We start from the raw sequence: 13,404 nt of genomic DNA, 5'->3' as shown, positions 1-13,404 counted from the left end.
CTCCGGACGCGCAGACTCAGCGGCCATGGCTCACGGGCCCAGCCGCTCCGCGGCATGTGGGATCTTCCCGGACCGGGGCACGAACCCGTGTCCCCTGCATCGGCAGGCGGACTCTCAACCACTGCGCCCCCAGGGAAGCCCTTGGCTATTTTAGAGTTTGGGGGATTTGGAGATTTGGGGATAACTGAGTCTGGCCTCACTGATACACCTGGGTACTGTTTCTTTATGCCATTTAATAGAAAAGTGGTGCACAAAGAAAACACACATATAGTAACACCGAACACAGCACAGTCTTAGGCATTATCTCAGGGACAGCCCGAGCTGGGTTGCTACTTGTTGGCGCTCTTGGGAAGGGGCCGATAGACCCCGACAACCACAGCGTGGTCCCTCTCATAGGGCTCCAGGGTCAGCTGCTCTTGAGGCTTCAAATTCTCCTGCTGCAACTTCCTCACCTCAGAAGCAAACACCGCCTCTGCCGAGGCGGTGGAGTCGATGCAATTGGCCTTGATGGAAATGAGGAAGTGGCCCCCATTGCGCAGGAAGGTGTGGGCATTCAGAGCCACGATGCGGGACTGGTCTGGCTGGGCCACATCGGCAAAGATCACGTCCACCATCCCGATGAGCATGCGGTACTTGAGGGGGTGCCGGGCGTCTTCGAGGACTGGGATGATGTTGGTTCTCTTCTTGGCCACGTTGACCAGATCGCGGCCGGCGCGGTGGGAGAACTCGACCGCGTAGACTAGGCCATCAGGGCCGATGATGTCGGAGACGTGGGAGACGGTGGTCCCCGAGGCGGCCCCGAGGTACAGCACTTTGGACTTGGGCTTGATGTGAATCTGGTCGACCCCGCCCAGTATGGCCGCGGCCAGCTTGGAGCGGAAGGGGTTCCACGTGCGATACTCCTGTTTCACGCCGCCCTCGGTCACCGTGACCCGCCGCTCGCCGTACACCGACTGGCCGGGCACCATGTTCAGTGTGACCAGAGCGTCCTCCGCCCCGCGGTAGATGAAGACCCCCTCGTGCCGGTGCGGTTCCACGGATACCGTGGTGACGCCCTTCCTGCGGCGGTTCTTGCTCTTGGCCACGCCACGCCGCTGCCCGCCGCCTCCGCGGTCCCTGCCGTCTCCGCCACCGCGCCCCCGGCCCCTGCCGCCTCCGAAGCCGCGCGTCCGCGCTCCGAAGCCGCCCTTGCCCCCCGGGCCGCCGCCATCGCCTCCTGCTCCTTTGCCCCCGCCTCCTCCTCCGCCTCCTCGCCCCCCGCCCCAGCAGCCGCCCCCGCGGCCGCCGGACACCCCACCGCGCGCGCTCACCGCCGACTTCATGGCGCGCCCCGGGCGCCCGGGGAGGGGGCGGGGAGGGGGGCTGGCGGCGGTTGTCAGGGGTTACCGGTGGCTCGGAGTGGTTGTCAGGGACCGCCGGTACCTGGGGGCGGTTGTCAGGGTCGCTGGTGGCTCCGGGGCGGTGGGCCTGACGCTGGACGAAGCTTAGCGGCAGCGGTTGCCTGCCGGGTGGGCCGCGGTGGGCGGCAGGGGCGAGGTGGGCGGCGGTGGGGACCAACTCTACCGCAGTCCCCGCATCCCTGGAGCCGCCCTTTGACGCAGCGACGGGCGTGATTGCATCACACCCGCTATGGCGACCCTGCAGCCCCAGAAGCCCCCACTTCCCGGCACGCGCGCAGACGCAGCCTGCTCCCTTCCCTCTTCCCCATCTTCTGCTTCCTCAGGGACCCCTGGCAGTTCTTCTTGGCAGGAGAGGGGGAGGCAAACATCGGCTTCAGTACTTGCTGCGCCACTCGCTTGCTGTGTGGTCTCAGAAAGCTTACCTGACCTTCTCCGAGGGTCTTGTCTGAACTTGGGCAAGTTTCTTGACCTGTGTCTCATTATTCCATCTGAAAAGAGAACATTACCACAAAGGTTTGTTTTAAAGCACCACATACACTTGCCCAGCCATGGTGCATGCTAAGTGCTCTGTAAGCATTAGCTTTTTTCTTTATGTTTTTTACTTACTTAATTGATTGATTGATTGATTGATTGATTTTGGCTTGAAGGATCTCAGTTTCCCTGCCAGGGATTGAACCCAGGTCACGGCAGTGAAAGTGCCCAATTCTAACCGCTAGACCACCAGGGAACTCCCTGTTTCGTTTTTTTAATGTATTTCTTTTGGTCAATCTTTAATTGAAATGTATTGCTGATAGCTCTTTTGCCACCTCAAAGTGGCTCTGACCCTCTTTTACAAGGTTGGTGGAAATGCACCTTGGTACAGATATTCTATCAAACCCTTAAACAACGTACCTATACTTCCACTGAGTTATTCCACTTTGAAATTTTTATCCTAAAGGGATGATCCCAGCAAGAAATAATGGTAATTAGAAGAGTGAAGGTAGTGATGGTAGTAGTGGTGATGATCATCATTGCCATGAAAGTGTTGGCCAAGGTGAGATGAAGTAGCCTAATCTAAGAGCTATCTAGAAGATAGAATCCGCAAGACTTTCCTCTAGGTTGGACATAGGAAGTCAAAAAGAGGAAAATTCCAAGCCAGGGATTTCCAAAGGTTAGTGACTCCCCTGATGTGGTTAACAGCCTGCAAGCTTCAGCCCTGGTTGCTCTCTATTTAGCTCTGCTCTTTTCCATCAACTGTGCTAAATCCTAGAACCTGTTCTGGGAATATGGAGCAGCAAGAAAATATTGATTCTTCAGTTTGAATGGGGACACATACACCAGAGCACTAAATCCTATAACACACATCAGCAAGAGCCAAAATCTCATGTTTATCATTGAATTCTAGTCTATGTTTCAAAAACCTGCTCTTTCAATATGCAGCATCTTCCTGAGCATAAAGAAAGAATCATTGGACTTCCCTGGTGGCACAGTGGTTAAGAATCTGCCTGCCACTGCAGGGGACACGGGTTCGAGCCCTGGTCTGGGAAGATCCCACGTTACCATGAAACAACAAGGCTTGTGCGCCACAACTGCTGAGCTTGCGCTGTAGAGCCCATGAGCCACACCTACTGAGCCGGGGTGCCACAACTACTGAAGCCCACACACCTAGAGCCCATGCTCTGCATCAAGAGAAGCCACCGCAATGAGAAGCCTGCGCACCGCAAAGAAGAGTAGCCCCCACTCACCGCAACTAGAGAAAGCCTGTGCGCATCAATGAAGACCCAACGCAGCCAAAAGTAAATAAATAAAATAAAATAAATTTATTTTTTAAAAAAATCATTAGGCAGAACCATGGACAGCAAAACAGGTGTCAACGCAGAGGCTTGCTCATTTTGTCAGAACCACGGACAGCAACACCAACGGGGGCGGTTAAGCTACTGGCGCTTGCTTTGGGTTCAACCAGGAGCAACACAAGATGGTGTAAGCAATCGGTGGACCTCTCTCTACTAGTGGGACTAAGTGCCTGGTCCAGAGAGGGACAAAATGTAACCGAATATTAGGGCAAATGTCAGGCAGAGCCCACACAGCAAAGCTTTCATTCCATCCTGGACCAGGAGTCTTTCTGTCTCAAATTCATGGACAGCGACACCAGGTCTGGTTTTCCCTTCTGGCCAAAATGCCTCCTTAGTGTGGGCCAGAAGCCTATGTGTTGGAATGTTGACAAGGGGTCAGAGAGTGCACGTATGGTTCCTGAGGTGTATGGTCCACATTAAACACTCTCCTTGGAGGTTTCTACTCTCGTTATAAGGGGCGCTTCTCCAAATTGATGAGCTATGCTTGGTGCCTTGGTTTGGATTTCCCCCAAATCAGACTCTGTAATGGTTAATTTTGTGTGTCAACTAGACTGGACCATAGGATGCCCAGATATTTGGTTAAATGTTATCCTGAGTATTGTGTGAGGATATTTTGGGATAAAATTAACATATAAACTAGAAGACTGAGTAAAGCAGATTGCCCTCTATAATGTGGGTGGGCCTCATCCATTCAGCTGAAGTCCTGAATATAACAAAACGCTGACCTTCCCCTGAGTAATAGAGAATTCTCCTGCCCGATAGCCATTGCACTGGCATATTGACTCTTCCTGGGCCTGTAGCAGCCTGCCTGCTTTTGGCCTTGAACTGCAACATTTGCTCTGCAGATTTTAGACTTGCCAGCCTCCATAATCACATGGGCCATTTCCTTCTAATCTTTCTATATAGATACATAGATATAGATGTGGATGTAGATATAGATATGTAGCTATAGATGTGGAGCTATAGATATGGATATAGAGAAATAGATGGATCTGTCTATCCTACTGGTTCTGTTTCTCCGGAGAAACCTGATTAATACAGACCCTGATACAAGGACTTGGGTCCAGGTGATCCCAGGAAGCACATGTGGGTGTGGGGAAAATGAGACAGGGAAGGTAGAAAGGCTAAGAAACAGTGCATTAATGAGCAGATTAGCACAGTGCATGATTAGGGCTCAATTTTTCTTTTTTAAAATTTATTTGGTTGCACAGAGTGTTACTTGCAACAGGCGGGCTCCTTAGTTGCGGCACATGGGCTCTTTAGTTGTGGCTTGCAGTCTCCTTAGTTGTGGCATGCAAAACCTTAGTTGTGGCATGCATACTCTTAGTTGCGGCATGCATGTGGGATCTTGTTCCCTGACCAGGGATCGAACCTGGGCCCGCCTGCACTGGGAGCACGGAGTCTTATCCACTGTGCCACCAGGGAAGTCCCAGGGCTCAATTGTTCTGATTACTCTCTGAGAAACTGTAGAGGGCATCTCAGAATTGTTCCATTGCAGGCTGGCAGGCTGGGGCAGTAATCCACCATTCTCCCTTCCCCAGCTGTCAGGAATTGTTTCTGGAACATTTTTTCTTCTTCTTCAAATGTTTATTTATTTATTTTTGGCTGTGTTGGGTCTTCGTTGCTGCGTGCGAGCTTTCTCTAGTTGCGGCGAGCGGGGGCTACTCTTCATTGCAGTACACGGGCTTCTCACTGCGGTGGCTTCTCTTGTTGTGGAGCACGGCCTCTAGGTGCGTGGGCTTCTGTAGTTGTGGCACGTGGGCTCAGTAGTTGTGGCTCATGGGCTCTACAGCGCAGGCTCAGTAGTTGTGGTGCACGGGCTTAGTTGCTCTTCCTGGACCAGGGATTGAACCCGTGTCCCCTACATTGGCAGGTGGATTCTTAACCACTGCGCCACCAGGGAAGCCCTGTTTCTGGAACATTAACTGTCTTATCCTTTGAGTTGCTCCTGTGTGTGGCTCAGCAAGTTCCCCTGATGCTTCAGACAGCCCTCAGGCAGAGAAGCAGGCACTTGGAATGGGGAGCTGCAATCACCCTAGAAGCTCTTTACCACAGCTGCAGGTGAACTCAGAGGTGAGTCTAGGGGATATTAGACAGGGCATCAATGGTGCCTGCTTTAGTTGGCCACTACATCTCAAATACAGCCCGAACTTTGTTGTGCAAACAGAACTTGGAAAAAGTACATGACTCATAAGGCTTATTACATCAGGAAATAAAGTCATACTATAAATGTACTAATACTACCTGTATTACAGGTAGTATTTAACTTTAACTTCGCAGGACAAAACTCTCATCAATAAGCATTAATATTTTCCCCTCTGTTGCACAGTATCATGGAGGTCTGCAGTTACATTTGAAGAGCTTATTCCTTTTTAAAATTTTATTCAGGGTACTAAAGCCCAATCCTCCACAATGAACCCTCTCCACTATGCCACCAGGCTACTGAAGGAGATCAGAATCCAACAGCAAGAGATCCGCCAAACTTTACTTTAAATAGTTTAGATAATTCTGTTTGCCACTCTATGTATAAGTCATAGAGGGCACACCTACTGACACATTTTGATCTTTTTCTTATCACTTTCTGTTATGTTGTCATTAATTCTCCTTCACCACGATACCAGTATCTCTGAGGCCCTTGTTCACAGCCTCTGTTTTAAATGGAAAACAGTGGCCTTTCCAGTGCACTTGCTGCCCATTTCAGAACTGATACTCTCAAGCAATTCATGCCTTCCCACCTGATTCCATTAAATGGACTCCATTGGGAGGGATGGCTAGTGATTACAAATTCTAAACATAATGAGCAATATCTTCATGAATTTAGAATTGTTCTGCAGGAGTAATTACTGTAAACTAGCAGTAGGAATGTGCCACCTTGCCGGGGGTGCCTATTTCCCCAGGTTTTGGTGGCCCGCCCTACGCACTAGATTTCATACCAGGGCTTGAAGCAGCCTCCGCCACACTCTAGCAGTGACAGTTTCTCCAGATATCTTCCCACCCCTGCCCTTAGTGGCCCATCCGTTTCTTCACATCACTGATGTCATTTGCAATACTCTGCTAAGGCTTCCAACATCGCTCTCCCTCCAGGTCCGCAAACCAAAGGTGGCTCTCTCAGGCTTTTTCCCACTGCCTCATTGCTGTTGACAGCTTTGGAATCATTACAAACCAAGTTTTCACATCTTGTTTCTGATCAGAGGCAACCTTTCCCAGCATGACGTTTGATGACTCCCACAGAGACCTTTTCTGTCTCCCACCTTTGATTCCTACCTTGCATAGCCATTTGCTACAGGCTCTCTGTTGGGATGCTCTAGCCTGGAAGCACCCATCACCAACGAGACTTTCAGTCCAGTGGAACATGTTCCCCCTCTCCTGTGCACGACCCCAGAATGCAACCAAGGCAGGGACTCAGGCCAAGTATTGGCATCATAAAGAGATTGAGGTGTCAAAAAAACCGTCTGCCATTCAAACTTTCATCTGGGGCCACTTACAACATTAAAATCTGTCTCATTTTCAAAGATTCTTTAGCAGGGTGTCTCATCTGCTCAAGAAGTTTCTGAAAGGGATAAGTTGGCATTGTGATCCAGACACTTCTGTCTGACAGCCAATAAGAACAACTATGGTCGCTTCAATTTTTGCTTACAGTTGACTTATTATTCCAAAATGTATGCCCTCACATGATGTTCATAATTATATCTGTGACTGGGCTTCAGTAGTAACATGGAGTACATCAGTCCTACCCATAGACTTCCCAAGATATATGAGAAACTTTTCTCTGTTTCTCTCATATACCATTCCAGAAAACTGCCTAAGGAGTGACTAGTCATGATTTAGGTAAAACCAGCTGGAAGGCGGTGCAACCTCATTCCCAGTCTAATTAGCATTTAAACGTTCACTCCTGAAGAGGCTTCCCCAACCTGTTTTCTATCGGCTGTGGTCTACTTCCAAAGGTGACTCCAGGGATTTGCATCTCTACCCCTAGTGACAGCCACAGTTGTATTTGGTCAAGATGGACTGGGCTATGAGGCAGTAACATATTACAACCCTCAAATCTCAATGGATTAATACAACTACGTTTCCCACTTGCTTACATTTAATGTCCATTGAAGATCTGTGGGAGGTTCGCTCCACATAGACACTGCACGGCTCACACACCAACATCTTGTGCGTGTAACATGAGAAACAAGAGGGCTCCCATTGTTGTCATGCAGGAAGAAAGGGCATGGAGAACTCCCTTTCCTTTTCCTCTGTTGTGGCCTAGGGTTTGACACAGTCATTTCTACTCACAACCCATTGGCCAGGACTAGTCACATGCCCTGTCTAACTGAAAGGCAGCTGGGAAATGTGGGTGGAATCATCGGTGAACAGTAAATGTTTTTGTCACAGGTATCTACTGCATAATGTCAGTCTGGCACACCTGGATCAGTATACCTACATAAACATCACAGACAAAATTTACTGTTCAGCGTGCATATATTTCAATTTATTCCTCAAGACAAAACGTAATACCTTTTTACTAACACACGACTAAAACCCAGAGTAATAATCAGTTCTGAATCACATGTCTAATATGGCATGTTAAGTGAAAAACAGAACCGTCTCTCCTTTTCTAATATCTGGGCCTTGGAGAATAGTTCAAGTCCCTTAATTGGGATTCCACTGACGTTTGCCCATTACCTCACTGGGTTTGGCGCTTCTTCTCTGGGGTGGCTCAGACTCTCACTCCATTTCCCCCTGTAGAATTAGTGACTGACGCTTAGTAAATCCTCAAAAAGCTTAGATGGCTGCATCCGTCAGGGTCCTCCAGAGAAACAGAAATTTATTTCTCACAGTTCTGGAGGACGGAAGTTCAAGATCAGGAGGCTAGCATGGTCGACGGTCGGTTTCTGGTGATAGCTGTCCCTTTCTGGCCTGTAGATGGCCACCTTCTCACTGTGACCTCACCTGGCAGGGAGAGAAAGTAACATCTCTGGCATCTCTCTCTCTTTTTTAAAAAAAATTGTTTTATTGAAGTATAGTTAATTTACAATGTTGTGTTAATTTCTGCTATACAGCAAAGTGATTCAGTTATACACACATATATATTCTTTTCCACTATGGTTTATCAGAGGATATTGAATATAGTTCCCTGTGCTATACAGTAGGAGCTTGTTGTTTATCCATTCTATACATAATAGTTTGCATCTGTTAATCCCAAACTCCCAATCCTTCTCTTCCCCCTCCCCCCTCCCCCTTGGCAACCACAAGTCTGTTCTCTATGTCTGTGAATCTGTTTCTGTTTAATAGTTAGGTTCATTTGTGTCGTATTTTAGATTCCACATATAAGTGATATCTTATGGTATTTGTCATCCTTTTTCTGACTTCCTTCACTTAGTATGATAATCTCTAGGTCCATCCATGTTGCTGCAAATGGCAGTATTTCATTCTTCTTTATGGCTGAATAGTATTCCATTATATATATACCACATCTTCTTTATCCAGTCATCTGTTGGTGGACATTTAGCTTGTTTCCATGTCTTGGTTATTGTAAATAGTGTTTCAATGAACATTGGGATACATGTATCTTTTCGAATTATAATTTTGTCCAGATAGATGCCTAGGAGTGGGATTGCTGGATCATATGGCAACCAGGAGTTCCTTTTTAATGGCTGAATAATATTCCAGTGTGTGTGTGTGTGTGTGTGTGTGTGTGTGTGTGTGTGTGTGTGTATAATAACTTCTTTATCCATTCATCCATTGATGAACACTTAGGTTGTTTCCATGTCTTTGCTAATGTAAATAATGCTCTGATGAATATGGATGTGCAGATATCTCTTCAAGGCGTTACCAAACCAAACTTGGGTCTATTCGCCTGCAGCAAAGCCAATCTACTGACACGGGGTTTGGGTGAAGAAAAGTACAACATTCATTGCAGGGTGACAAACAAGGGGAACAAGCAGCTAATGCTCAGAAAACCTGAACTCCCTGATGGCTTTTAGGAAATGGCTTTTTCTTTCTTTTTCTTTCTTCCTTCCTTTCCTTTCTTTCTTCTTTCTCTTTCTTTCCCTATCTTTCTCTCTCTCTCTTTCCCTTTCTTTCTCTCTCTTTCTTTCTTTCTTTCCCACATCACACAGCATGTGGGATCTTAGATCCCTCACCAGGGATTGAACTCGTGCCCACTGCAATGCAAGCACAGAGTCTTAACCACTGGACTGCCAGGGAAGTCCCTAGAGAAGGGTTTTAAAAGACAAAGTGAGGGAAAGGGTTGTGGAATATGTGATCAGCTCACACACAATTTTCTTATTGGTGGGTGGTGAGGCAACCAGATGAGGTCACAGAGGTCAGCATTATCAATCTTCATGCTCCAGCTCATCTGGGGGCTACATGCTAGTGGTCAGCATGCAGTCAGTTTCTTCCATCTTGTGGGGGTTTTAATATCTGAAAAACAACTCAAAGATCTGGATCAGGATATTATCTATAGCCTCTGAGGAGGAATTAAAGGTCATTGACTTTGTTTTATGGTTAAACTATTATTATTTTGTCTTGCTTGATTGCTTTCCTTTGTTTCTGTATTTCTGATTATATTTGCTCTTTGGAAGGCCTAGGAGGCTAAAGTTTTTTTTTTTTAAATAAGAGATGGAGGACATAGGTTGGGTGTATTTCCCCAGGAAGACCCTGTAGGGTCCTGATCAGTTTCAAAGATAGCGATTTCATTTTCTTCAGGTATATATCCAAAAGTAGAACTGTTGGACCATATAGTTGTTCTATTTTTAATTTTTTGAGGAATTGCCATACTGTTTTCCATAGTGGCTTCACCAATTTACATTCCCATCAACGGTGAGCAAGAGTTCCCTCTTTTCCACATATTCACCAGCACTTAGCTCTTGTCTTTTTGGTAATAGCTATTCTAACAGGTGTGACGTGATATCTCATTTTAGTTTTTTTTTTGTGTGGTACGTGGGCCTCTCACTGTTGTGGCCTCTCCCGTTGCGGAGCACAGGCTCCAGACGTGCAGGTTCAGCAGCCATGGCTCACGGGCCCAGCCGCTCCGCGGCATGTGGGATCTTCCCGGACCGGGGCACGAACCCGTGTCCCCTGCATCGGCAGGCGGACTCTCAACCACTGCGCCACCAGGGAAGCCCTCATTTTAGTTTTGAAATGCATTTTCCTGATGATTAGTCATGTTGTGCACCTTTTCAGGTACCTGTTGGCCATGTGAATATCTTTTGGAAAAATGTCTATTCATCTATTCTGATCCTTTGACCATTAAAAAAATATATATATATATATATATATATATATTTATTTGGTTGCACTGGGTCTTAGTTGTGGCAGGCATGCTCCTTAGTTGCAGCTCCTGGGCTCCTTAGTTGTGGTTCTCCAGCTCCTTGGTTGTGGCATGCAAACTCTTAGTTGTGGCATGCAAACTCTTAGTTGCAGCATGCACGTGGGATCTAGTTCCCTGACTAGGGATCGAACCCAGGCCCCCTGCATTGGGAGTGTGGAGTCTTAACCACTGCACCACCAGGGAAGTCCCTGCCCATTTTTTAACTGGATTATTTGGGGGGAATTTTTTTTTTTGGCTGTTGAGTTGTATGAGTTCCCTATATATTTTGGATATCAACCCCCTATCAGAAATGTAGTTTAAAAATATTTTCTGCCATTACATAGGTTGCCTTTTCATATTGTTGATTGCTTCTTGACTATACACAAATTTTTCAGTTTGATATAGTCTCACTTGTTTATTTTCACTTTTGTTGCTTGTGCTTTTGGTGTCATATCTAAAAAAAAAATCATTGCCAAGCCCAACGTCAAGGAGCTTTTCCCCTATGTTTTCTTCTAGTTTTATGGTTTCTGATCTTACTTTTAAGTCTTTAATCCACTTTGAGTTAATTTTTGTAAATTACATAAGATAGGGGTCCAATTTCATTCTTTTGCCTGTGAATATCCAGCTTTCCCAGCACTCTTTATTGAGAGACTATCTTTTCCCTGTTGATTATACTTATCTCCTTTAGGTTAAAGATAAAAAATAATCTTAACTGTTAAAACATTGGTATGTTTAAATGCAAGCTCCTGTCTCCTCATAGTACCTTAATTGAACTCATTCAGTTCCCTTGATCACAATATGAAATTGCTTTAGCCAAAAATATTCAAGTTCGCTAAGTATGCTATTTAAAAACACAGTGCCTTTAATATTTCCTTTATACTTCCTAGTAAGGCTGAGCCCTTTTCACTGAAGTACCTTCTTTTTCTTCAACGACACAGAGACTCAGAATATGTAAGCGTTCTCAGCTTCCAGGTTCCTGCACATCTTGGTGTGCTACTCAGAGCTCTGTGCCCTGCAAAGAAAGAGCAGCTGGCATCCCTCTCAGTCCACCAGGTGCAGGGCCATGGGAACAGATCTTAAAGCCATGGGGATCGGTGATGCACCTGGGATGGGTACAAAGACTGGCCTGAAATCTGGGTGGGCTAGAAGGAAAAGACAGGAATCTGCAAAGTACTAGAGGAGAAAGAGGAGAGGAAGAGAGAGAAAGTAGACAAGGAAAAACATGCACTTCAAGGCAAACAGACATGAGTCCCAGTCCTGGCTTTGAATTGTTATGTCTTCTGAATAGCTGTGTCTTCATTGGAATAATCAGGTTGTTGGAAGGATTATAGAGTCTTACAATAGGGGCTCAGTAATGAGTAGTTCTTATCAAAGTTATTATGCCAGAGCAGGTGCAGGGGGGCTTATGATGTTGGCAGAGTGCCTTTGCTGCTAGATATTGGCACATCTTTATTAAACTATACTTGCAACCCCTTAAAAAGCTATTAGGTATTAACTAAGCAAGAACATAGGGAGAAAGAGTTTCCTTCTTCTCCACCTAATCCCTACTCTTATTTTGGTCTCCTAGATTGGCACCTCAGGCTTCCTATGATTTTTTGCTGTCAGCCAGGCAAACCCAGTGACAGGCACTTGAACATCAGGCCAAAAGAGCTGATGTTTGGAAAGAACAATTTTTCCAAAAAGGAGGATAAAGGGTAAAGATGTAGTTTCACCAGCTCTTGCTGATTCAGCCCCTGATCTTAGAGTTCTTCACAAAAGAAACTGAGTTGTTTATTATCAGGCATTATGCATTATTTTTCTGAAGTCGGTTTCTAAAATATTCCTAGAGGAAGAAAACTTCCTTCTATATTCCTGGTACTGAGCTGATTGTTTCGTTTCCTATAATCCTCACAGTAATCGTAGGAAATGGGTATTTTTAGTTCCGTTGAACAGATGGGGAAGCTAATGATTGGAGAGAGGAAGTAACTTTTCTAAGCCAAGTTAAACAGCTTGTAAGTGGTAATTAACATTTGTTAAGTGTCTACCCAGAGCCATCTCAATGATTATTATAATCAGTAGTAGTAGTAGTAATAGCAATGGCAGTGACAACCGCTTTTGAACCCTGTATATATTAACCGTATATATATTATAGTTATTAGTTTATATATATATATATTTGTGTCTGGTTCAGGAGGACAAATAAGAACATATATACATATTATCATTTATATATTACATATAATACAAATGTAAATGAGAATATGATAAATTCAGTCCAAATACTCATCCTCACAGCTGGCAGGCAAGGTTAAGGCGAAGAGGGTAAATAACTCTTCCAGAGCCAAACAGCAGGGAAGTAAGTGGTTCAGCCAGGAAAATCCCGGCCCATATTCTGTGAATTCCTTCAGAACCAGGACGTATACTTCTCTTGTGTTTTAACACAGAGTTAGGGTGCAGTGATTTCAGGCTAATTAATTTTCTCAGTACTAAGCTAGTGTTGCCAAACCTGTCAAACTCAACATCCAGTGTTGACGAGGATTTAGGACATGGAGTTTTCATGCATTGATGCTGGGACTGTGACGTGCTTCCCTCCCTCTCAAGCCATTTGTTAACTGTGCTAAAGCCTTTACCAGGCGTGTACCTTCTGACTCCACAATTCCACCTCTTGGTGTTTACTAGAAGGAGAATGATCATGGATCTGTGCCGAGATTTATACCCAAGAGTCTTCACTGCAGTATCACCTAAAAAAGCATAAGTTAAGAAATAAGCTCTGTGTTCAACAATACAAGATTGATATAAATTGTAGTATATCCATAAAATGGAATATAATTTGCTACTAAAACTGATTTTTTTAAAACTGTTTCTAATATTCTCCAATTACCTTTTATTTTTT

At 45.7% G+C, this 13,404-nt stretch overlaps 1 protein-coding gene across 1 annotated transcript; it reads right to left on the bottom strand.

Annotated features, from left to right (window-relative positions):
• Positions 1-213: 213 nt before the first annotated feature.
• On the bottom strand, positions 214-1,830 carry FBLL1 (fibrillarin like 1). The gene has a single exon (XM_059063080.2). The coding sequence runs from the start codon at positions 1,320-1,322 to the stop codon at positions 330-332; it is 993 nt and encodes a 330-aa protein (XP_058919063.1). The 5' UTR covers positions 1,323-1,830; the 3' UTR covers positions 214-329.
• Between the last annotated feature and the right edge of the window lie 11,574 nt (positions 1,831-13,404).

This window comes from Kogia breviceps, chromosome 4 (assembly GCF_026419965.1).
Source record: "Kogia breviceps isolate mKogBre1 chromosome 4, mKogBre1 haplotype 1, whole genome shotgun sequence".
NCBI classification, from domain to species: Eukaryota; Metazoa; Chordata; class Mammalia; order Artiodactyla; family Physeteridae; genus Kogia; species Kogia breviceps.
This window is presented reverse-complemented; position numbering and strand designations above follow the sequence as displayed.

Coding starts and splice junctions, on each gene's coding strand:
- FBLL1 (XM_059063080.2), bottom strand. CDS start 1,322: ATGAAGTCGGCGGTGAGCGCGCGCGGTGGGGTGTCCGGCGGCCGCGGG.